This window comes from Notamacropus eugenii, chromosome 4 (genome assembly GCF_028372415.1).
Source record: "Notamacropus eugenii isolate mMacEug1 chromosome 4, mMacEug1.pri_v2, whole genome shotgun sequence".
NCBI lineage: Eukaryota > Metazoa > Chordata > Mammalia > Diprotodontia > Macropodidae > Notamacropus > Notamacropus eugenii.
In genome coordinates, this window is record NC_092875.1 from 174,636,777 (window position 1) to 174,662,988 (window position 26,212).

General features: G+C 37.9%; 1 protein-coding gene across 6 annotated transcripts in view; it reads left to right on the forward strand.

Moving 5' to 3' along the window:
* The first annotated feature begins 352 nt into the window (after positions 1 to 352).
* Positions 353 to 26,212, forward strand: part of CDYL (chromodomain Y like) — a 175,078-nt gene continuing 149,218 nt past the window's right edge. For 2 of the 6 annotated variants that reach the window (XM_072603714.1, XM_072603712.1), the window contains exon 1: positions 357 to 821. Coding sequence is in view for 3 of the 6 variants with exons in the window: in XM_072603712.1 (XP_072459813.1) it covers positions 798 to 821 (24 nt within the window). In the remaining 3 variants the exon portion in view is untranslated. Of the gene's footprint in view, positions 822 to 874; positions 1,060 to 4,185; positions 11,350 to 26,212 lie in introns of those variants that run through there. The other 4 variants (XM_072603716.1, XM_072603713.1, XM_072603711.1 and 1 more) reach the window with 4 other exon arrangements.

Here is a 26,212-nt window from a genome sequence, read left to right on the forward strand (position 1 = left end):
TCCGACCTCGGTGAAGTCGGACGGGGTGTGCGAGAATACTTTCCCGGGGGGCTCCTCCCACCCTTCCCCTTCGGCTCCTCCCCTTCCGTGCCCAGCTTGCTCCCGTTCGGGTTCCGTCCCAGCGCCGAACCCGAGGCTCGGCTCCCGCTCCCACCACCGCCCCCTCCCCTCCCCACTTCTCCTCCCCCCCCTCCCCGCTCTTGCCCCCTCCCCCTCCCCTTGTGGCGGCCCCGAAAACCCGGAGAAGTGGAATTCCCCACCCTCCAACTCCGCCGTGGCTCGGGCGGTCGCACTGGGCATGCTCAGTAGCCGGGGCAGGGTTTTTTTTTTTTTTTTTTTTTTTTGGTCGAAGTAGGAAGCTTTTTGCACTACACCGGAGAGGGGGAGCCGGGGAGCCACCCGCCGCCGCCACCGTGCAGCAGCAGCAGCAGCGGCGGCAGCAGCAGCAGCAGCAGGCGCGGCGGCAGCAGAGCTATGAGCCGGAGCCGGGCCGCCGGGGAGTGAGGGAGCCGAGGGGGCGAGGAGGGCGAGTTGCGCAGCTGCTCTTGCGCACAGCCCCAGCAGCGCCGCCGCCGCCAGCCCCGCACTGGCATTGGAGTGCGAGAGGCTCGTCCTGAGCTCCGGGGCGGCGGGGAGGAGGAGGAGGAGGAGGAAGCGGAGGCCACGCAGGGACCCAACTGAAACAAAGTGTCGGCAGCCCGGCGGCGGCCCCGGCCCCCTCCTCTCCCCCCGACCCCGACCCCGACCCCTCTTCCCCCCCTCAACTCCGCCCGGGGACTCCCGCCTGGCCGCCCACCATGGCTTCCGAAGAGCTCTACGAGGTACCTACCCTCCCCCTTCCCCGAGCCTCCCCCCCATCCCCGCCCCGGAGCGGACCGGCCCGGCCCGGCGGCCGCCCCCCGGCCCCCTCCCCAGCCCCGCCGCCCTGGCCGCCGGGGGTGCTCTCCAGCTCGACGGTCCGGCTCCTCCTCGGTGCCCCCCCTTCCCGCTCCCCTCCCCCTTTCCTCCCCGCCTCGGGCAGCAGTTTGCTGGACGGGAAATATGTGCGAGGAGAAGACGGTAAAGTGTGAGGGTTGGCCTGTGCCACACTTCGCCTCGGCGATGAGCCCGGGCGGGCCGGGGAAGAGACGCGCACGTTTGGGCTGGGCGGGGTGCGGGCGGCTGGAGGGGGGGAGGCGTCGGACCGGGGCGAAATCTGTGGGGGGGCCTTCTGGGGGGAGGGGCGCGACGGCGGCGGGGAAGTCCTGCTGACACCAGGCTCGCTCAGCCCGTGGAAAAGTGTCCCTGGCGGGGGGTAGTGGGTGGGAAGCCCCTCAGTGCGTGGCGGGGGCCTGGACCCGGGGGGAGAGGGGTCTTTTTTCTCTGTTGGCACCCCCACCCCCTATCTTGTGAAGTGCAGCGCTACCCGGGCTGCCCTCTTGACTCTCCAGCCGGGAGGGATGCAAAAGATCCCATTAAAAACGCTCGAGTTGGCCACATGCTTTCGTTAGTTCTCAGCTTTGTGGCAGAAGCCAGGAAATGTAAATTTAGCTCTGATGCCCCTGCCATCCCTTCGGAGCGCCCTTCGAGGTGGGGACCGGGGCGGGGGCCACGACCGGGAGAGGGTAGGGACCAGACCTCCTGGGTGAAGGGACGCGGCTGAGCCATTCTGCTCCTTCGGAGTCTGGCAGCTTTCAAAGTGAGTTCCGTGCTTGGGGATTCTTAGTTAGAACTTAAGTCTTTACATTTGAGACTCTATGGAACATTCGTTATTTTGAAGCCTTTCTGTTCTGTTGAGTGAATTCGCTGGGGAAAGATGGAGGGTCTCTTATTAATGAGGACTAAAACCTACCGATGATGAGAATAATAAGTACCGTTTATAGAACACCGAGCTCCAAGCCCTTTGCAGATATTGCATTTAATCCTTGCAATAACCCTTTGAGTATTATCCCTATTTTACCATTGAGGAAACTGAGGCAGAGGCGTTAAGTGACTTGCCCACGGTCACACAACTCATAAGTGTCTGAGGCTGGGTTTGAACTGAGGTCTCCCTGACTTCAGGCCTCTCAAAAACCCTGTTTGTCTAGAACCCAAAACTTTTGTAGAGTTTGTGGTGTGTTGGATGCGATGATGTGGGTTGGAGGTTTAAGCATCCTTTACAAGCATAGAACTATAGTCCGCGTGAACGCTTCATAAATACCCAGTGATGACAAGGGTCCCTCTACTTGTCATTAATGTACCGCAGAGGTCTTCAGTTGACCTCTTTCCTGTGAATACTAAGAGAGTTCATCAAATAGAAGCAGTTTACTGTTTCTGAAAATTGGTAGGAAAGTTATCAGATGAATGCAACCGTTGTGGAACCTATTTGTAATAAACGTGATTTATTAAGGGATTAATGTTGAGTTCTATATCATTTTAGTCAAGGATTGAAATAATCTACTTTGGCTTAACAACTTCCCACAAATAGCTCAGTGCTGTGAGTTCAAGGCACAGTGTACTTACTTGTGCTCTTTGGGCAGGAAGAAAGTAGGGGAAACAATTAAAAAACTATAAATGAGAAGTTAAAAAAAGAAATAGTGTTAAAAGTATGAGGACAAGGAAGACAAATGTCCAAAATGGTTGCAAAAAAGTATGAGGGACGTAGAATTTTGAAGCCTTGAAGCATCTCTAAGCTTTCAATAACCTTGGAAAACGACTTGAACTTGGAAGCCTGATGGAGACCAGGATACTTTAGTTTCCTTATCAAGTTAACTCTTGATTTTATAGACCTAAGGAGTTATTCCTTCTTTAATTTTGTTGTGTTGGTGCTTTTTCTAAAAGTTTCAAGTTTCCTAGTTATTCAGGAACTACTTTTCCCATAATAATTTGGTTAGTTATCAGTATTTTTAAATAACTGCTTCTCCTATTATTTTTCTAAATAGGTATCTAAAACCTTTTCACTTGTTTATTAATACAGCTAAAGTGTCTTCATCACATTTTCCAGTTTTTCTTTGCTAAAGTTAGGGATTCATGTTATACTTTTATCCCATTTACTTTTAATAGGATTGCTGGTGTAAATGAGTATGGAAACACCCCAGTTTGTCTTTCACTAATAGAAGTAGTGTCCAGATCAAGGAATGTAGTGGTTCAGTTGTAGTTTGTGTTTTTAGAAGATAATTTGGAATATCCAATTTTATCCAATTTTGTGGGTAGCACATTTCTAGAATCATATCTTCAAACTTCAGAAGACAGGGTAGCCAGAATGGTAAAAGGTTTTGAAGTGGTTACTGTCTTCTGAGGGATAGTAGAGGAAAATAGGATATTTTAAGAGAAAAAATTAGGTAATGTTAGCTAACATTTATGAAGTGATTTAAGGTTTGTATTACTTCTTTTAGCCCTCACTAAAATCCTGGAGGTAGGTTACACTATCATTCCTATCACATGCAAAAAAACAGACTAAGAGAGTTTCAGTAACTCACTATTAATGTCTGAGTAGGTCTTTTAAACTTGAAGTTTATTACTTTAACCATGATACCACCTAGCTGACTTGATAGGTGTCTTCAGATATTTGAAGGGTTGTTAGATAAGAAGAGTGAATATATTTTTGTCTTCCAGTTGGCAAAAGTAGTTAGAATTTCTATAGAGATAGATTTCAACTCAGTCTAAAGAACATTCTAACAGTTAGAGCTGTCCAACAATGGAACATGTTCTCACTTAAAAGTAGTGAGCTTTTCCTTACTGGAAATGTTCAACCAGGAGCCAGATGACCCCTCTCTGTGGTGTTCCAGAAAGATTTCCTGCAGTGATTCCTAGGGAGATTGGAAGAGATTGCCTATAAGGTTCCCTACAACATTGAGTCTATTAAGAAACCCCAACTCTCTCCACTGTCTAAAAAATAACCACTCATTATCTTTTCTCCCTCAATGAAAGACACCAACCTTAAAATTCCATGTCACACAAAAAAGGAATTTGTCAATTAAATTTAGAAACACCCTCGAGAACTTTGAAAGTAATATTTTAGGGGACAGGGTAGTTGTGAAGAAGTAAATGTCATATTTTTGGTAATTCTGCCAAGGAGTAAAATAGACACCAGCTTAAGGAGATATTGATTATTTGGATATTATGAAGTTTCTTTTTTTCGTTGTTGATATTGAGATGTCCCACTAAATAAAAATATAGTAATATCTTGTACTTTAAATTTAATAATGGAAAATCCAATATAAATTTTACTACTCTATAGAGTATGTATATTATGTATTCTCATCTTAATGGTTATTCTGTTGAAAAAAAGTTGGAAAAGTTCATCAGATAATTTAGTCAAAATGGAAATTTTAAGAATGAAACATTCTACTTATAGTTTATAAAAATGATAGGAAAATAAGCATGAGATGAAAAATTATGGGCTAAGAACAAGATTTTTAAGAAAAAGCATGAAAGGTAAGTGCCATTTGAATCTTCTTTGACTTTAGGGGGGAAAGTTCTCCTTCTTTTCTTCTCATCCAAGATATCTTCTACCAAGACTTGGAGCAGCACAGTACTATTTCAAGATTTTTATCTGTAGTTCAAATGCTAGTCACTAAGATCCAAAGATAGTATATCAGTGGATAGATAATTTGCATGTTAACCAAGCTGTACCAGCATCTCTTCTGATTTTAGTGTAGTTGACATTACTTGAGGAAAAGCATAAAGAAAATAAATTTGTTAAAGCTGTTGTGAATTGATAATCTGGTATTAATGGTGGGGCAATAAAGCCAAACATCTGATGTCCTTTGGAAATTAATATTGGAATACTTTATGGACACTAATTTTAAATGCTTATGTATTTTATGAATTGTGGGAGATACATGGGAAAATTCAGTATCTCTAAAGGTGTAGTTTTTCTGATGCCTGATTTTTGTTTTCCTTGAATTTACTTCACTTGGCTTACTTTTATTTTTTGTAATCATCCTTGAACATTTTCAGTGTTAAAATGTTTACCTATTAAGAAGCTAAAAATTCTTGAGCTTGCTTGTTTTGAATCTAATTTGGTCAGAACTAGGTATAACTGACTTCCCTTTTTCTTCACTGACATTGGACATAGCAAGTTTTCTCAGTCATGGGTACTGATGTACTGATGTGTTTGCTGATTCATAGTTTTAAATATTTATGGTATACAGAAGCAATCCATGATTTCACATTGTTCAACAGTGTGGTTGGGAGAAGTAGAGAGATTTAAATTCTAATCGCTGCTATTCCTAATTTGTTATGTGACCTCCTTTATTTTATCAATCTTAATTTTCTATTATATGTGAAATGGAAGGATTAGACTTGGGTTATCTTTTTAAGTTTTCAATTCTAAAAATTAGAGGAGTCTTAGGAGAAAAAAAACCTTGCAAACCACATCTACTGTTAATTTGTAGTACTTGCTTCTCAAAACCTTGTGAGCTTAGGTTCTATTTATTCTGCTTCAAATGAAGAAATAGAGAACCTAAGGTTAATTGATTTGTCCAAGATGACTGCTGGTCTTTCTTTCTACTGTCATACTAACCACACTGTCCAATGTTGAACAGCAAAGAGTTGGCTTCTATGAACCCTGAAAATGCAAAGTAACAGTTGCTCCAAAGGGATTAGTCTTTCCTTGCGGTTTCCTCCGGAGTATTTGTGCTTCTTATTTTACTGTTATAGCTCCTGCCTCTTGATCCCAGGTCTTTTGGCCCTAATCAATAGAAAGACTGGGAGTTAAGAAAGAGTGTTAGAAAGATCAGAAGTCATCTAAAATATCTCTGAATTTACTATTGCTATCACTATCACTCATGATTGAGAGAGTGAACTGTATTTTTGTGGATCAGTTTTTATTTACAGATATGACTTTTCCTAATTACAGAAGTCTTAGGATTTTCTGCCATGTTCTTCCTTCACAAACCCATCTTTATCTGCTCTCCTTGTTTTAGTCATCAAAAATTGGGAATAACTTACTGGATATTTTCAGCCACTTCTTTTGTTTCTACTTTTCCATTTCTGTATTTCTACTTGTCTGTAGGATGTTACCACTTAGATATTTTGTTAACATCTGGAACTTAAATAGGGTAAATTGAGTACTCAGTTCTCAGATATTTCCTTCAGTTCCTTACCTCAAGTCAACCTTTTCTAGTTTCTTGTACCATTGAAATTCTACTAGTTCTTAGGTATATATAACTGTAGAGCCATTTTCAACTTTCCACCTTCCACAACCAATTCATGATCAAGTCCTGCTGTTTTTTCTTCTAGAAGAAAGGAACCTTTTTAGAAAAACATTTATGCTACTACCATCTTCAGGCCCAGCACTTCACACCCAAGTTGTTACAGCAGCCTGCTGGATTGGCTGGTTTACCTGCCCCTAATACCTTCTGTCTTCCATTCTGTTTTATACAGCTACTAGAGTAGTCTTTTTCAAATATAAGTTTCTTCTGTCACTACTTTTAATGAAATCTGAACTGGGGCTTGGCTTTCATGGTTCCACTAGCTAACTAGTTCCTATCATCTCACTATAGTTCTTACTATTCCAAAACTCCACAGTAATACTTGATTAACTTGGAATCTCATATCTTGAAATTTGTGAGCTAAACTGAAGTTTTTTAATCAACAGAGGACAAAGAGCTTATTAATTGCTTATTATATATTATCAGGCGAATACTTAACCTTTACATACAAAAATAATGTTACTAATTAACAATTCATCCTTGTAAAAGTAGAATGTCTGCTTTGTTAGCTTAGTTTGAATTAACATGAACTATTTTAAAAATATTTCTCTTAATTGAGATTTCAAATTTCCTAGTTGGTCCAAATTAGTCAAATTTATTTCCACCCCCTTCTGCTTCATGCCTTTGTCCTTGTATAAGCTATTTCTTCCACTGGAATGTTTCCCATTCCTAATCACCCTAAAAATTATCTGGACTCACCTCCAGAACGTCTTGCTTTTTCTTCTTTGGCTTTTTATTAATCAACTAGCGGCTTTTAAATGTCATTGTTCCAATTGCTAGAGATACAAAGATGAGAAAAGAAATAGTTTCTACCCTCAAGAAACTTAGCTTCTATCTGGAGTTGTTATTCTATTAAAAAAAATATTTGGCCTCCAGTAGAAGCCTTCTTAATCACAAAGAAGTATAGCTAGGTAAAATAGGAGGGAAAAAAAACCCTAACCCTTTGGCAAAGTTCTAACCAGTTGTCTTATTTCACATCTCAGGCATCCACCTCTCTAAGAGGAAGAAATCTTACTTTACTAATTCACTGAAGTCACAGTTAGTTGCTATATTAATCACTTGAACATTTGGTTTTCCTTGTAATCTGTGTATTTTATTTTGTGCATTTAAAAACATTCTGATTAGGGCTTCATGGATTTCACTAGACTGTTGAAGGGAGAGGGAGCAGTGGTCCTTAACAAAAAGAAGGTTCAGAGAACTTCTGGATACCCTGGGCTATCTAACCCCTGGGGTAGACATTAAGTCAATAAATCACTTTCTTTTTCTTTTCTTTTCTTTTTTTTTTTTTGTATGGAAGCCTATTTATCCAGATCACAGCAAAACAGAAATCAAAGAAGGTATACATAGGTATGCAAGGGATACATAGGAGAATACATATCAGACAGTACAGAATGAAAAAACTGTCATTGGGAGATAATTCAGCTCAACAAAGAGAGTATCCTGGATCTCATCCAAGGGAGAACTCCCCAAAGTCCCTAGGGTAGCAACTTGGAAATAGAGAGATGATAGAGATGGCCCACTCCTTATGTCTTTCCAGAATTTTTTCCTTCAGCAACCTGAAGTGAGGTTGGCCTCTTCCATTTTCTCTCTTAAAGCTGACTTCATGGCACACTCAAAGAAGACTGTTGCTTGAAGAGTCCCAAAGAGGGGACTGGCTGAGAACTGAAACTTTCATATCTCACCAACTCAGCCTTACCCCTTATGCAGGACAGGGATTAGAGAGTCCCTTACTCAGTCCCTTACTCTAATGTGCTTTGGGACAGGAGTTCCATTACAGTTCAGCAAGGCATAAATTCTGGGATGCAGGTAAAGCAGTCCTCAGGAGGAAAATCACCTCATTCCACTCTTGGCTAGAGAAGAATTTGAGATTAGCAGTGTTTCCCAGTGAGGGAACCATATGTTGAGGTCAGCGAACCATAATACTGAGGTTTGGGGTGCTCAGGACCCCAAAATACTTACATGCCAGATCCTGCCAAATGAATTTGACTCAAGCCTTCTTTCAGTCAAAGCAAAACAAAGTTTATTAAAGGTTTGCCATGTTGGATTGACTTTGTCTGTGACACTTGTATTGAAAAGTGGGCCAGATAAAATCTCAGCTAGACAGTCAGAGCTGTATTGAATCTGAGCCAATCACTGTTTCCTGAAACTCTTTTTTCTGTTATTTATTTCTGTTCTTTTAGACATTATTTTAATCCCAAATCATCGTTGTTATTAAAGTCATGATGCTAAATATTATTGTATTTAGCTTTTAGTAGCTTAGGCAAAAAAACCTAGGTGTGTTCATGAAAGAAAATTTAGTGTCTAAATTTGTTAGTTTGGTATATAATATTAGAAAGTGAAAGATTGATTGAAAGGAGAACAATGATAGCATTTATAAAATGCTTAAAGCCATAGCAAAGTTAATGCTTATTTCCTTCCCCTGTCTTATTCTCTCACCATGCTGGCTAATATTTTATTACATTGGATTTTTTAAGGAGTTAATCTTTTGATTTTTACAACACATCCATCTCTGAATATATCCCTATCATTCTTCCTACCCAGTGAGTTACCCTTGTAACAAAGTACTTATATACGCTGTCACTGTAACTGTAAACTAGTCCACTACTTACTATGTACCAGGCACTGAGCTAAACATTTTACAGATATCTCATTTAATCCTCATAAAAATCATGAAGTAGGTGCTAGTATTATCTCTGTTTTACAATTGAGTTAACTATTTACACCATGTGTGAGTCATGTTGAAATTTTGCTGAAAAAGTGACAAATGCTCATACCCATAGCCAACTCATTGATGGTATATAATATATTCCACACCCATAGACAACCCCTCCTCCCCCACCTCAGCAGTGAAGGGAGTGAAATACATTTTCTCAACTTTTCCAAGGCCAAATTTTTTGGTCATTAACATTACACAACCTTTAATTTCCCTTTATTTTTATTTTTCCCATTTACATTATCTTAGTCATTGTGTATTGTTTTCTTGGATCTGTAAACTTGTACCGCATCAGTTGATTTCCTTTCCTTTGTTTCTCTGAATTCCTCATAGTCATTTTTTAAAACAATGCAGTAATAATTTATTACATTCATATACCACAATCTGTTTAGTATCCAGCAGGTGCTTATTTGATTTTCATTTCTTTGTTACCCTCAATTGCTTCTCCCCCCTTACTAGAGGACTGGTACATGGAACAATAGGCTTCTCCCAAAAACTTCCTTTATAGAGGATTTAGATTAGAACTTTCCATGTAACTGAACTTTTTTCAGCAGTAAATCCGTTTGGTTTCAGCTCCATACTCTTCAGCTTCTTAGCACAATGGGACTTAATAAATGTTTATTGAATTAAGTGACCACAAAAAAGTGCTTCTATGAATATATTGGTATAAATGGGGCTTTTTATTGGACCTTGGGGATTTATGTTTCTCACTAGAGTTTGTGTCAAAGGGTATGGGAATTTGTCACTTTTTCAACATAATTTCAAATTGATTTACGCATGTGTAAATAGCTTACTCAGTTGTAAAATGGGGATAATAATAGTATCCACATCATGATTTTTGTGAGGATTAAATGAGATAAAATCTGTAAAATGTTTAGCTCAATTCCTGGCACATAGTGGACCCATTTATAGTTGCAGTGGCAGTATATTGATATGCTTTTTTTTCGGCCTATCCATCGTTGAAAATGTCTGTGGTTTTTTATTTGATTTGATTTGTTTTCAGGTTTCTACAATCACTTCCATATATCTTAGATTTTTTTCCTCCCTCCCTCCCCACTCCTTCCCTGAGACGGTGTGCAATCTTTTATAATAGGTTCTACACATATATTCCTATTAAATACATTTTCACCTTATTTATGTTGCATAGAAGAATTAAAATGAAAGGGAGAAACCATAAAACAAAACAAAATATAACACAAGAGGAAATGGTCTGCTTCATTCTGTGATCCACTTCCATAGTTCTTTCTCTGGATGTGGAAGGCATTTTGCCTCAAGAGTCCATTGGGAATTTTTTAGGTCCTTGCATTGCTGTGAAGGATTAAGTCTACTAGAAAAATTCCCAGCGCATTGTGGTTGACAATTTCCATGCTTGCTAATCATCTGTGTTTGAGATGAAACCTGTTGTTTATTGCTATTTGCATTTGATTTAATTAAAAACATTTAAAAGTTGCTTATTACGTGCTAAGCAATCTGGATACAGCTGAAAAAACTCCAAGATTTCATAAGAAAGTTAAGAAGGAGAATGGAATGACCCATGATCCTTTGGGCATTGGCACAGCTGATGGCAGGCAAGGTCTGGGGTCTGAAGGGAATAGCATTACAACAAATAATAAGGTCCAGTGGTCTTTAGGGAGAGTGGCAGTGGCAGAGCAAGACCTGCTGTTTCATCTTATCAGAAGGATTTTAGTTGGTGAAATAGTGGCTATTTCATAGGGCTCTTTCCTGGGCCTTCTCTTTATAGTATTACACTTGGCAATTTCATCAATTATCTGATTCTTAATTTCTTAAATCTTGTTATCCAACTTAATCTCTTAACCCTAATCTCAAATTTCTAACTCCTCTTTGGACATCTCAAATTGAATGTCTCATACATAGACATTTTAAAATTAGTTTGAATTCATCACCTCCCCCCTCATCCCTAAACAACCCTCAACTCTTTCTTCTTCTGAATTCCCCCATTACTGTCCAGGCTACTACTATTTTCCCAGTTGCTCAGTCTTGAGCTTAGGTATCATCCTAGACTATAGCCAAGTCCTGATCTTACTTTCATAACATCTCTTTTTCCTTTGACACTACCACAACTTCTGGACTATTGATAGCCTTCTGGTTGGTCTTGCCTCAAGACCTACTCTTGTCCATCCTCCACTTAGCTTTCAAATTAATTTTCCTAAAGAGTAAGTATGAGTACTTCAACCCCCTTTTCCCCTCTTCCCCAGTTTAGTCAATTCCAGTGGTCATGATTGCCTCTAGGATTAATTGTAAAATAAAGCCCTTAATAACCTGGTCCTTCCTTCCTTTTACAGTCTTTTTACACTTTATTCACTCCCATGTGCACTGCTATCCAGTGACACTGGCCTCCTTGTTGTTTCTCCAGCATCTTCAGAGTAGAGGCATTTTCACTGACTGTCCCTTATGCCTGGAATCCTCTCCCCTCCTGGATTCTCTGCGACCACAAGCAAGGTGGGATTTTGTTGTTTTTCTTTTGAAGTTCTGTTTCCCAGATTGAAGCACCTGGCCTTTTGTGCCTTCTGTGAAAAAGTGTGTGTGTGCACGCGTACTTACCGAGAGAGACTATTGAGAGGGCGAGTGAGAAGAAGAAAAACCAAGCATGGTGAAGAAAAGCCTGAAGAGAGAAAGTGGTAAAGATGTGTTCAGTATGGAGAAGCAACAGCTGCAGGAACTTGCTGGGAGAACTCTAGAGAAACCCTGGAAGGGGACCCACCCATGGGAAGGATTTAGCTTAAGCACCTTTTAAGTAGCTGTTATCAAGGAGCCTCCCAGCTGTAAAAGTGAATTGAGATGGTGGTACTGGTAATATGTAGTTATTTTGCCCTGTTAAGCTTTGTTTTCCTGGAGGCTGAAGTTGGGGGCAGGAGCCTTTGCTGCCTGTTGTACCTGGACTCTGGCAGGAACACAAAGAATTTGGAATGGAGCAGTACCTTCCCCTGTGGGGTGGGACATGAGCAGGAGTGGAGAGCTGCCTGCATGTCAGCCCCTACAGGAAGAGGAGCCCCACGCCTCAGGAATCAGCCTGAGATGGAGGCTTTGCAGCAAGACAGGAGCAGTGAGAATGCTTTTCTGCCATGCCCCCTGGAATGGCTTGGGACCCAGGGAGTGGAGTTGTTTATGGTGGGTGGGGAGAAGTGCCATAACCACCCTGCCCACCCATCCTTTTGACTCTGTTGCCCAGCTGCCCCTCAGAACTTGGAAGCAGGGACTGGAGCAGTGTTAAGACTTGGACTCTGGCTCGTTCATGTGCACCTGAGTGTGCCAGGTGGGAGCCTGCAGTGGCAGCAAGGAAAAGATACAAGCCCAAGAAGACTTTTAGGATATGGACACTCTTTATTTTGATTGAGGAGATTGTAACCTACAGATGGAATATGTTGTATTTTCTGCTACCCCTGGGGATGTGCTGTGCTAGGGAAGACCCTGGCCTGGGATCCTCTGATTGTATAAACAAGTGTTATGTTTTGTTTAAAGCCATGTGGCCACCCTGGTAATAAGTTGTTATGTTATATTGTGAGTACTTTAGTTTCTTGAATAAGGTTTAGTTTTGAGTAAGTTGAGGACTTATACCTTAGGAGTTGACCCCTTAAATAAATAGCTATATTCAGAGCAGCAGCCCTCAAGCGTGCTGTGTTGGTTGGTGTTACGCTGATTTCCTTCAGGTCTCAGGTGAAGTTACACCTTCTGTAAGAATCTTTTCCCAATCCCCCTTAATGCTGATTGATATTCTTCCTTTGGTTGATTATCTGTATAATTTGTCTTGTATGTATTTTGCTTATATGTAGTTGTTTGTATGTTGTCTTCTTCTTTAGACTATCACCTCCTTGAGCAGGGACTGTCTTTTTCTTTCTTTGTATTTCCAGTACCTGGCACATAATAGGTTCTTAAATGACTGATTGTATCCCTGTTCATGCAAGGGATGATAGTCCATGTCTACCTGGTACCTTAGTGGGTTGGGTGGAGCTAGAAGAGTCTGGCCTATAACTCTTGGGAAGAGGAGAATTGGGCCTGAGGTCAGATTGGAACTAGGGCTCTCTGAGTTCCTTCCCCTTGAGGAGGGGACAAGGAGGATTTGGTAGTAAAGTTAGGGGAAAGGTTTTCTGGAGCACCTGGTTTGCTGGAACTTTTGACTCCTGCTTGGGAGTAGTCTTTCATGTGCGTAATCGTTGATAGTTCTTTTGAGAATTATTCATATTTTTAAGCACTTAACAATTGGGGAAATGAATGAAGCATTTACAAAGTGCTTATCATGTACAATGCATTTTGCTTAAATCTTGTGTATAAAAATGAAAAATCAAGGCAAGACCTGATTTTAAGGAGCAAATATTCTAAGGGAGGGTGGTGGTAACACAGGAACTATTTCAGCTGCAAGTCAGACAAGTCCCATAAGCTTTTGATATAGCAAAACACTTAGTAATATCTCTTCTTTTCCACTGATAAATTCATCAGTTCCTTCTGTTATTTAACAGTGCCAATAATTTTAATGGCAAGAACTTTGTTTTCTTATTCTTTAGTAGTTATTACTGTAGTAACTACAGGAGCTTTTGCCAGGGCTACGTTTTCACAGAAGTTGCTTTCCAGGAAGATGGCAGCAGGTATTATCCTGGAAGCATTGCCATTTCTAAAACTCCGATTTCAGGATCCTGAGCTGTCTCAAATGGGATCTGAAAGGAGATGGTGCTAAATATTTAAATTGAAGCTTAAAATGACTCTTGTCATAGGTTTGTACAAATCTTATTTTTTATATTATGCAAGATATTTGAAAAGAATTTTTCCTCAAAAATAAAATTTCTCTTAGCTGCATTGATTTTGTTTGTACAAAAGTTTATTTCATATCAGAATTCTCTTACCTTTTGTATGTTTTTCTTGCATAGTGAAAAACTTCCTTCCTCATTATGTTTGTGAAAGGTGCTTTATCTTGTCATCTAGTTTTTTGTAAAAGGCTTTTTATCTTCTGTTGTAATTAAGAAGAGTAACAGTGCCTTGAATAGTACCTGGGAAAAATAAACAGCCAATGTAGATTTTAGCATATGTTATAGTAAATGCTAGATTCCTAAAAAAGATGAGCTTTTCTGTTGCAAAAACAACATGGTATCAGTAGCATTTCCTGTCTTAGAAGTGAATGGTAGTTCCTTGCTACTTTGAGAATCTTTAACTTCTCTAAAGTATTCCTGAAGTTCTACGATGTTCCCAAATGGCATTAGTGGTTTTTTCACACCAAAATGGAGTTGGGTTTTTTCTTGCCTCAAGCAACTAAGAGGTACTCTAGCCATACTCATAAAGTAATAACTTGGGACCAAGACTTTAGTAGTAGTCCTTTTTGTCTGTCCTCATCTTAATCCTAGTAGATGGTGCTTAATGTATATTGATTGAATTGAATAGAATTAACTAAAAAAAAGTTCCATAAAATACTAGCAGCTGAGTATGGAGGTGGAAAAAAGGAACTATTTCTGAACTGATGATAATGGAAAGGATCAACAAATGTTCAGGAAATTTTTTTTCCTACTGTTTTGTGTCTTTTGGGACCTTGGTTTGTGATGGTAAGGAATTAATCTTGAAGATAAACGCCTGTAGACTTCCATTTGCCTTTTAGAAGTGGCTTGTTGTCTGAGTCTTAGTTGTTAGTGACTTCTGTGAAAATACTAGTCAACTTTTTTGTTTACTGTTTTTAAAAAATGAGAACACAATGAGAAAAATTTAACCTTGTTCTGTTGTCTTGGTATCTTGTATATTTATTTTCTTAACAGACTTCAAATAGTTTATTGTACTTTCTCTTATGTACTTTCTCTTAAAGTCTTGAAGCTGCTGTTAATTTAGTAGGCCTTTGTTAAGACCCTAACCATCAAAACCCATTTTGAATAAGTAGACTAAAGTAGTGTTTTTCAAACTTTTCATTTTGTTCATTGTGAGAGAAATCTCCAGTAGAACCCTAATTAAGATGCTGGTTGTTCTTCCTTGGTCATTAAACTCATTTAATAGCCATAACATGTGAGATATATGACTGAAGCAATGATAATGGTATGCTTGTATGCCTTACTGAAGCGGAGAGGCACTGTGGTGATCAGAGTAAGGACATGATTCAACTTGACACAGCAGCATTTTTGAGACTGTCCAGTCAGTCTTGTCCTGGCAGCTGTGGTAAAGAGAAGTACATGGTTATAGTGTTGCAACAAAAAAGAGTAATTGTTATTTTAGAACAGTATTACCAAGATTTGTGAGAATTCTGTTCACACATAGAAGTGATTGAGTTGAATTGCATTAATAAAAGTTTATTGAATTGAATAAATCGGCAAATGAGATACTTGATGTGTTAAAATTTGTAGGATAAAGTTAGGACAAGTAAGTGGTGCCAACGTAAAAAAAAGATTTTAAAGATGATAGGAAAGATAGTTATGAAGAAATGGTTAATGAATGTTTTAGGAGTTAAATGATTTCACTCATTCATAGGTAGCTAGCTTGGTGCAGTAAATAGAGTACTGAGCCTGAAGTAGGAAGACCTATGTGCCCTCAGTCCTACCTTTGTGACCCGGGACCTGTTTCCTTGACTTTAAAAATGGGAATAATAATAGCACCTACCTTGTAGGTTCGTTTTTGAGTATCAAATAAAGTATTTGTAAAGCACTTAGCTTATCTCTCTTCCTCTCCCCCCATTTAAATGAATTGTTAAAGTGATGACTATAAAGGGTTACTTTGAAAGAAAACTTGAAGCTGAAAAAGCATAATATACATTTGAATGATGAGAAGGAACAGTGTGGATTTTACATTTGTTCTTTTTGTCAAGGGAAATTAGATGAAAAAGGTATCTTTGAGAAAAGTAAGTTTTAAAATGAAACTCCAGAATTTTGCATTGGAACTTTTAACAAGTGTGACCTTTGTCTTCCCTTAAGTTCCAGAAGTTTTAAAACTCAGAACTTCTGACTTGAGTAATGCATCAAGGCAGATTTTATCTCTTGTGACTCATGTATGAGTTTTTTTCCTTGAAATTTAATACATTTCTCTGAGTAACAGTTGTTAAATACATGTTCTATGCAGAGCACTATCCTAGGGACTTGGAGAGAAGAAATGTTTAGAAAGTATACAGTTCCTTTTCTGGGAGCTTATGTATATTAGATGTATGACTGTGGGCACACCTCTTGGCCTCATTTTATGATACACAGATCAACTTAAAGTTTACAGAACACTTCAGCTTCACATCAACTCTGAAATATCTCCTTTAGGCTTTACTTTTCCTGTATTTAATTCATTTAGCATGACATCCACAAACAAGCATTTGTAGGGAATCTCACCAACTTGCCACCTTGCAGTTTGCTAGTCAGTCTCCATCATAGTGACAGATTTCTTTGGTGAGCATACATCTATCTAATGTCCTACTTTACATAACACTTGTTATTAATAAATAGTTATGGAACAAAATTGCCTTTGTTTTACATCTTTCAAGGAATCTTAAAACTTTTAAGGTGTTGCATGGAAAGCAACTGATTGGATAGGCTGCGTTGGTGTAAGGCAGCATTTTGCTTTATCTAGTCGAATGCTTTAATAGTCAATAAAAAATTAAGTACCTTGGGATCTTGATTCTATATGCCTTTCAATCATGTATAATTAAGATGTGGTCTGCTGTAGAACAGTTTGTAGAAACCTTTGTGTTTTCTTCTTTCATCGATGATTTTGTGTAGATTACTCTAATAAAAATTTTGTAGAGATGGGAAAGTAAGACAGGCCAGTGATATAGTGATACTCTCTCTCCGTTATTATTATCATTGTTATTTTAGCCTTTGATATTCACCTTTCTTTCAAATACTTTGATTCTTTAGTCCCTTCAAAATTGCCACTTCTAGTATAGACCTCTATTTATACTTGATCTATTCCAGCTATTCTTCCTACCTTTTTTCCTTAAGTTCCATTTCTTTATATGTCCAAATTGGAACTAAAATGTTAGTCCATGTGTGGTGGCTACATTACCCCTTCATGGTGAAGAGTTTGTTATAAAAAAAAAATCTTTACCAGTATAATCCATATTTCTAAACTTTCTTTGAAAGGGTTTTTCCTTTTACTGCTTCTTGCTGTTTTGTGACTGGATAATATTCACAGTATTCCACTATTGTCTCCTCTAAGATTTTACAAATGAATTTATTTTCTTAACTGTGGTTAACCTTGGCTTTTATAGTTCCCTACTTATCCAGTAAATAAATACCTGACATCTTGGTTGAGACAGTTTCTCAGACTTGTTTTGTCTCCTCATTGTGATTGATTTACAGAGATAAAACTTTCCATATGAAATTGTCATAATTAATATCAACATCTTTTTCACCATTAATTTCCCTTTTTTCCACAGAAATTTTGTTTAGATAGTGCAGATTGGAGAGGTGTGTTTTTTTTAATTGCATGCATTTTTTTTCAGTTTTATTCTAGTTCTGTCTTAATTTTGAGCTTTACATTGGTAGTATGACCATAGAGGAGATGGTTTTGGAATGACTCACATCAGTAATGAGTTGTTTCCGTGTGTGTGTTTATAATATAATAAATGTATTATAATATATTAAAAACTATGTTAAAAGGTACATAAGAGAGATATATTATGAAGTGTAGTGTTATCCTTAATGGAGAAAAGAGTGTTGTAGGAGATACTAAAAGAAAACTTCCCAGAGGAGATGGCATTTGAGTGTGGCTTTAATGGATGTATAGGTATTTACCAGGCAAAAAAGAGAGAGGGAAAGGTCATTCTGGCTATAGAATGATTGAAATTGTTGAGGGAGAGGGGATAGAGAGGGGGAATATAACCAGGGGTAGAATCTTACAGAACTCTTGTTTTAAAGGCTCTGAAAAGAGGACAAAGATAGGAGTGGCTAAAGAAGTGAGGGAAACCAGGAGAGTGGTATCTTCAAAGCCACGGTCAGGGAGAGTAGCCAAAAGGACATGGTGAATCAGTCAAGCATTTATTAAGTAACTTGGGAATACAAAGACAAAAATGTCCCAGCCCCTCAAGGAGTATTCCATAGGGGGAGACGTTATACATCTATATAAGTATATTAAAAAATGAATTTTAGGAGGGGACCAGAAAGTCTCATTAAAGTTGACATTTGAGCTGAGCTTTAAAAGAAAACAAGGGATTCTGAGAGGCAAAGGGGAGGAGAGAATGCTTTCCAGGAGTGGGGAACGCCAGTACAAAAGCATGTAGATGGAATGTCATGTGTGAACAGCAGGAAAACCAATTTGGCTTAACTGTAGGAGTTTGTGAAGAAGAAGAAGAAGAAGAAGAAGAAGAAGAAGAAAAAAGTATAATAAGGCTCGAAAGTAAGGTTGGAGTTAGTTTGGCTGATTACCAGGTGGACTTGGAGTCAGGAAGACCTGAGTTGAAATCCTCTCTTAAAATCTTAATATCTATCTGACTGGTTAAGTCACTAATTCTAAACCTCAGTTTTCTTGTCTGTAACATGGCGATTGAAAAATAGCATTAGCACTGCAGGGTTATTTTGAGGATAAAATAATAAAACATATAAAGCACTGCAGATCTTAAAGGTTATACAAATGTTAGCAATTATTGCTAATAATAATGACAATAAAGTGGTACAACATGGGGTCAAGAGTGTGGTATGAAAGCAAGAGAAGTTAGTATAGGATAGATGGACTGTCAGAATAAGGATCAAGAGGAAAAGGTATGATGAAGATAAATAGAAAAGTTAGGGTCCGTGGGGGAGAAATAGAAGGTTATGGTCAGAGCAAAATTTCAAAGTTCAGGAATTTTGATGATGCTGCTTATCTAAAAGATGGTGTAGTCTGAGCCAGGGCTGTGTTTGGTTATGGTTGAAGTCAGGGATGGGGAGGACACAAGTTGTTGGAGCATTGACATATATATAGTAAATGCTTGTTAATAAATGCTTGTTGACATATGGTTAGGGTGCTTAGCATGTTATAATGATTGCAAAGACTACATCCCAGAGAATAGTGGGAGGAATAGATTGGGTAAAAATAGAAGCAAACTGAGAGGTTGTATGGCAACAAAAATGGGAGTAGTATATGTGTGTGGTACAGATTTTTATGGAATTGAAGTTATTGAAAGATGATGGTAGAGGAATTGAAGAAATTGTTGAAAGTTAAAATTTTCCTGCTTAAGTTCTAAATAGAATGTGTTGAAATGGGATGTATGTTGTTTGAGCATACCATATTAAAGTACATATTGACTATTTGGGGGAAAATTTTAGCTAAGAAAATGCAAATCTTTCTGAGAATACATAAATGGGAGAATTTAGTCATCAGTTCCTTATTCCTCGCATGTATAGAAAAGTAAGGAAAATCTTTTCTATAGTTTCAACATGCGATATAACATGTTAAAATTCCTTGTACCTCAATGAAATCAACAAAAAAGGGAGAGAGGCAGAAAACAGCCCACCCGAGAGAAAAAAAGTCTGTCTCCTTCATTTTTCTGAATCTTACTATCAAATTCAGGCTTCACTCCCTGGTCACCTTCCAGGTTTAGAGTAATTTTTCCCAGAGCTAGTATTACAATAATTAACATTTATGTTATACTTTTACATATATTAGCATTTTTGATTCTTATGACCATCTTGTGAGGTAGGTGGTAAAGCTTGTTATCCTCATTATACAGATGGTCCTGAAGCACAGAGAGGTTAAAAAACTTATTGAAGGTTATATACCTAATACAAATGACCAATACTCAGTATCACCTCTGTAGAGATGGGAAAAGAGGATCATCTTGAATCTCATAATTATTTTCACCCATGTAAGTGGGGGGTGGAGATGGTCTCTTCATCATTTTTGGGTTAAGTAAAATGTTAATACATTTTGTAGTGACTAATTAATTCTCTCTTTCCTAATTAACTCTTTTTTTTTTTCTAGATTATGTACTTCTATGCAGCCCTTCCCTGCAGGGGTGAGGCTCAGAGAAGAACAGGAGGGTGAAATTTTGGAACAGGAATAGATTTTTTAAAACTATTGTATTCCTGATTACTGTTAGATGGTAGCTCTTTTTTTCATTTTTTAAAATTGTGTATGTGTTTTTTAGTAAGAAAAATTTGCCTTCACCTTCCTATCTCTCCCCTCAAAGAAAAACAAAACCCTGTTACAAATATGTAAAGTCAGGAAAAAAAATTCTGTGTTGGCCATGACTTTAAAAAACATTTCTCAATTTGTACTTTTGAATCCTTTACCTCTGTAGCATGTTTCATCATGAGTCCTCTGGAATTGTGATTGGTCATTATGCTGCTCAAAGTCCCTGGTTCTTTCAAAAATTTGTCTTATAAACTGTTCTGATTCTGTTCACTCTGTATCACTTCATATAAAGCCTCTTAGGTGTTTTTTAATATCATCCCTTTCTTCTTAAAGCACGAGTGTCCTGTCACATTTATATGCCATAACTTGTTCAACAATATTCCAGTTTATGGGTATCCACTCAGATTACCATTCTTTGCCACATGAAAAAGGTGTAAATATTTTTGTACATCCTTAGAAAGAATTTATTTTGCTTATGATTGATCTCTCCCTTAATCAGTTGTTAATCTTATTTGACCTCCTTTCTTACCTTTCCCTCAAATTTCTGTACTTAATTCTGTATATGTATGTGTGTATTCTTCTCTCCTATGATCAAATCATGAGAGTGAGGTTCAAATATATGCTGCTTCCCTCATTCATTCTTCCTTATTTATATAGATATGTGTTTGCACTGTCTAGTAATGACATAATTTTCTCTAATTTTCCTTTGCTTTCTACATTATGTTACTTCTCTTTCCTTTTCTTTCTATTCTTCTCTTAAGATCATCATGATGTAAACCAGATCATCTAATTCTGCTCACTCTGGTGATCCCTGATAATAATAGGATTCAGAGATAGACACATGTATCATCTCCCTATGTTTGTAAGTAAGTAGTTTATCCTTGTTTAGACCCTCAAGATTGTTCATTTGTCTTTACCTATTTTTTTCTTAAATCCTGCATTTGAACTATAAAGTTTGTATACAGTTATGGCCTTTTGTAATGGTAATTTAAATGGAAAATCTTTCATATTCATTAATAGGCCCATGTGACCTTCCTGGGTCACATGGAAGTCTGAGTAGCCTTTACTGAAGAGGTGGAGCAGGAAGAGGCGTGAGACTAGAGCTGAGCTGAGAGAAAGTTAGTCTTGAGAGCAGTCAGAGCTAGGAAGGATTCAGGTTGTGATTTGTTTAATGGAACTGGTTTGGGGGAAGCCTAGCAGGGGGAAGGCTTGGGGATATGCTGTTGTTCTCTGCATTGTTATTGTGTATAGATTTTTGTTACTATGATGGATTTGTCTTTCTGGTGTCTGAATAAATGTTTTGGTTTTGTCTTCTGTGTGGAGAGTCTGTGGTATTTCATGATTCTGAATTGCACTGCAATATCACGCATTGGAGCTACATCAGGAATGCTTTGCAGCCCTCTGTTTCATAAAAGGTTTAATTTTTTTCCCCTTGTAGAATTAAAATTTCCCTTGTAGTTTTTCTTGGTTGTAAGCCTGTTTCTTTTGCCTTCTGGAATGTCAAGTTCCAAGCTCTCTGCTCCTTTATAATGGTGGCCGCTAAATTACGTTTGATTCTGACTGTGACTCCTTGGGTCTGACTCTTTTTGTATGTGGTATTTTTTCTTTGACTTGGAAGCTTTGGATTTTGATTATCATAGTCCTGTGAGTTTTCATTTTGGGTTTTCTTTCAGGAGGTGATTGTGAATTCTTTCAGTTATCCACTTTACCTTCTAGTTATAAAAGATTTGGGCAATTTCTTTAAGATTTCTCGAATTATGATGTCTGGGCTCTTTTTTTGGTGTTGAGGTTGGCCAATAATTCTTTCTCCCCCCATCTCCCTTTTCCTCTCCCTCTCCCCCCCAGTCAGGGTTAAGTGATTTGCCCTGGGTCACACAGCTGGTACATGTGGCTAGATTCCTAACTCTGGGTTCAGTGCTATATCCACTTTACCACCTTGTTGCCCCCTTGTCCAGGAATTCTTAAAAAAATTTTCTACCATCAGTTTCCAGTTTTTAACTATAAGATAATTAAGATTTTCTTTTTATTTTTTCAGTCTTTTTTTTTTGTTGTTATTTCAGCCATTGACTTTCAAGTCCTTTCCAGTATTCAGGGAATTTGTTGTTTGGGCAAGGATTTTGAATCTCTTGTGCTAAGCTGTTAATAATGTTCGTTATAATTTTTTTCTTCCATATCCTTGGTTTTTTTTCCCCAGTTTCTCTTTCTAGTCCTCTCATTTCATCAATTAAAAAAAAAAGCTTAAAACTTTTGATTCATATATCCAGGAATTCTAGTTGTATTTGTACCAAAGGTGTTTTGCTTTCAGGTTTTGAAGATATTTTGGGGTTATTCTTTTTCTTCTGAGTTTGTCATTAGTGTTCCTTAATTCTTTTGTTTGCTTGCTCACCCTTTTAACCTGCTTCTTGATTTTGAACTTGATGTAATTCTGAACTCTGGGCAGTTCTTGAGCAAAGCTCTGGCTTGGTCCTACCACTTTTTTCTGGAGTATTGAGTATTGTTTTAGGCCTGCAAGCTTTCAGTGTTTCCAAAGTGGTCTGATGGCTCTCCCCTGGTCTTAAGCTTTGCAAATTTCTGACCTGGGTTTCTAAGCAACAGTAGACTTCTGCTGGATTGGGCCTCTGTCACCCAATCAACTGGGAACCTCTGCTGATTAAGAGGAATGTTCTAGGTTTCCCTTTGCTCTGAGATTCTTGCCTTGATTATTATTCTGCAGGCTTCACACTGGGTTAGAAGGTAGAATTGAGACCCTATTTTGATCTTGGGAATTTGAGTCACATTGTTGTTGCTGCTGTCTGTTTCTTAGTATCTTCCTTATTGAGTACACTTCCCAGCACCTAGGGCCATTCTCTGCCTTGAAATGTCACCTCTGAGGAAGTTTCCCTCCATAGTATATCTTGGAAGTGTGACCCAAAACTGGACAGTGGGTAACAAATGTGCTAGCTGTCACCTGTTTCCATGCTCTGCTTGTCATGTCTCACTATGGGTCTTTGACATCCTCTTGCCCCAGTTCACAATTTCTCCCTGTGGCCCCGGACTCCTGATGGGACCCAATCCCCAGTGCCCACAGATCTTTGTTTCTATCTTCCTGTGCTCATGAAATGGAAAATTGAGACCTTTTCATGAATTTCTCCATCGGGTCTGTCTAGTATGGTTTCTAGATCTCTTTTGAAGGGTGGTTTTTGTTTGTTTGGTGAGGGGGGGAGGGCAAGAGAACAAAGTGGTGGAAGCTTTCTCTGTGTTACTTCCTGGGACTCCACCATCTTACCTCCTTCTGTTTTAACTGGAATTTCTCTTTGTATCTCTTCCTACTGGATTTTGTTAGTATTATGCTAAAATGTTGATGATTTACATGAATATATCTTATATCTTGCCAATTTGTTATAGATGTTAATTGTTTCAATTAGTTTTTTACTCAAGATAGTTTAATTAAAGAATATTAGTTAAGTTTCTCAGAAAATGATGATTCCCTCCTCCCCCCTTTTCCTTTGTTAACTCAAATTTCATTTATCTGTTTGTTACAGCTGGCTTTCCTGGCATTCTTTGAATGGTAATGTGATAGTGAACATCCTTACTTTAGCCCTGATCTTAATGGAAAGGCTTCTAGTTTGTTGCTGTTACAAATAATGCTGACTCATAGTTTTAGATGGATATATTTTTTTTAATTTTTATCATGAAAGAGTATTGTGTCAAAAGCTTTTTCTTTACTGATAGAATAGTGATTTTTGTTATTAACATAGTCACTTATGTTGTTTTCCGATACTAAACCAACCTAATAAAATAAATGTAATACTGCTAATGATAGCATATAGTCTGATAATCTTTTTGCTACATATCTATGATTTCCTTGCTCATAGTTTTATTTTAAATATTTTTCAATATCATAAGTTGTATGGGTCTACAATTTTCTTTCTCTGTTTTGTTTGTTGATGGTCCTAGTTATCAAGATCATATTTTTATTCTACGTGTAGAATATCTCTAACTTTTTTTTTAAATACAGTTTGTGAAATATTGAACTTCAACCTATCAGTTAAGAGACTACAAACAAAAAATAGAGACTTAATAATGGAATCCTAAATAATGAATGGTCAGAGAAAAAACCCATAGTAACAATTATGTGCCAATAAAGTACAGTAAGCACAAAAGAAGAGATTAAAATTAGTGAAGAAATGGAAAAGCTGGAAATTAAAAAAATATATAAAAATGATAAATTAAACAGTCTAGTTTAAAAAGACTAATGAGATTGATATGTCTTTAGGCAATCTGATTAAAAGAAAGCATAAAATCACAGCAGAATAACAGTTGAGCAAGGTGAAATCAAAGCATAGTCAGAATTAAAAGAATAACTAGAACTTATTACACACAGTTAAATGCTGATAAACTAAGAAAACAAAAGGAATACCTTCATAAATGTAAAATATCCAAATGAATACTAGACCAAAAAGAGATCTTAAATAATCTACTCTCTGAAAAAGAAATAGAAATAATTGTAAAGGATTTACCAAAGAGAAAAACTTAATCATGAATGGGATTCCCAGGAGAATTCTGTCAAAGTTTTAAAGAAAAATTGAGGTCTATATTATACAAATTCTCAAAAAACAATTAGTACCCATACTACACAAAATTTTTTCAAATTGTATGATGGAATGATACTGATGAACAAGATGTGTAAAGGAAACACGTAATAAAACTTTTGCACCCAGTAGAAGACAGGAGAGAATGGAAGAATGTGTTCTAAAAAAAAAGAGAAAGCTTAAGGGGCAACCCTAGATGATCTACCTTGCAAATTGGAGCCTATCCATTATTGAGAAGAAAGACCAATAAAAGAAAAATGCAAAACATTCCTAGAAAAGTAGAACTGAAGAGATTTTTCTTGTCAGACACCGAAGACAACATAAATATAAGAAGGGTAAACAAATACAACAGCAAAATATCAACAGAAACACCATTAAGAGATTTTTTCTAAATATACATCAAGAGATATGGGTAAAAAGCAGAAGTCAAATGGAAGTGATGGTTCTGAAACAAAAGCTGAGTTATCATGGCCTAAAAAAGAAGTCACACCATCGTGCCTACATGTGAATCCATATTTTGGGGGGAACTAAATTATAGAATGAGATGGCACATAAAAAGAGAAAGGAAAAAGATGGAGGAATATGTGATATAATCAAATAAAAGGTTAACAATGAAGTGAAATAATTCATATAAACTTATGGAAATACAACCTACAGAGAATGGGTAATGAGGCAAAGGGAGGGATTAAAAGAGGAAAGAGTGGGAAGCTTTGTTTCAGTGGGGTATGTGGGATTTGTATCACTGATGAATAGTTCTACAGAAAAGAGAAATAGTCTATAAAGGAAGCTGGGGACCTTACAATGGGTAATGTCTATGAGGATTTGATGCTTAGAGCAGTCAACTTGTCTCTGGAAAAGTGGAATCTATACAGCTAGGAGCAGCTGACACCCAGGAGATCAGAAAGGAATGACCCAGGGAAGTGATTTAGAGGCAAATGGGGAGTGGGAGTGGAGGAGAAATGATTCAAAAGAAGACAGGGGTATTTCTTACTATCCTTTCTTGTAGTTTTGTTTATGATTTATAGGAGTACTGATGATTTAATGGCAGAAATTGGGCATAGACCAATATCTTGCAGCATTTACCAAGATAAGTTCAAAATGGAGACATGACCTAGATATGAAAAGAGACATTACAAGAAAATTTGGAGAACATGGAACAGATTACTTATACTTATGGATAGATGAACAATTTATGAATGAGATAGAGAGCAGAGTGAGGTGCAAAATGGATGCTTTTGATTACATTAAGCATAAAAGTTTTTGTACAAATAAAACAAATGTAACCAAGATCAGAAGGAAAGCAGAAAATTGGGGAAAACATTTTTATAGACAGTTTATCAGATAAAGGTCTCATATCAAAAATACATGAAGAACTTTGTCAAATCTATAAGAATGCAAGTCATTCCCCAGTTGATAAATGGTCAAAGGATGTAAGCAGGCAGTTTTCAGATGGTAAAATCAAAACAGTTGATAGTCATATGGGGAAAAAAAAAACGTTCTAAATGGTTATTGATTAGAGAAATACAAATTAAAACAACCTTGAGATATCACCTTACATCTGTTATCAAATTGGCTAAAATGCTTGATGGGGAAAATGAAAAATGTTGCAGGGGATGGGGAAAAATTGGGATACTAATTAGTTGTTGGTGGAATTGTGAACTGATGCATGCATTTTGAAGAGCAATCTGGAATTATGCCCAAAGAGTTATAATATGCATAACCTTTGACTCAGCAGTACC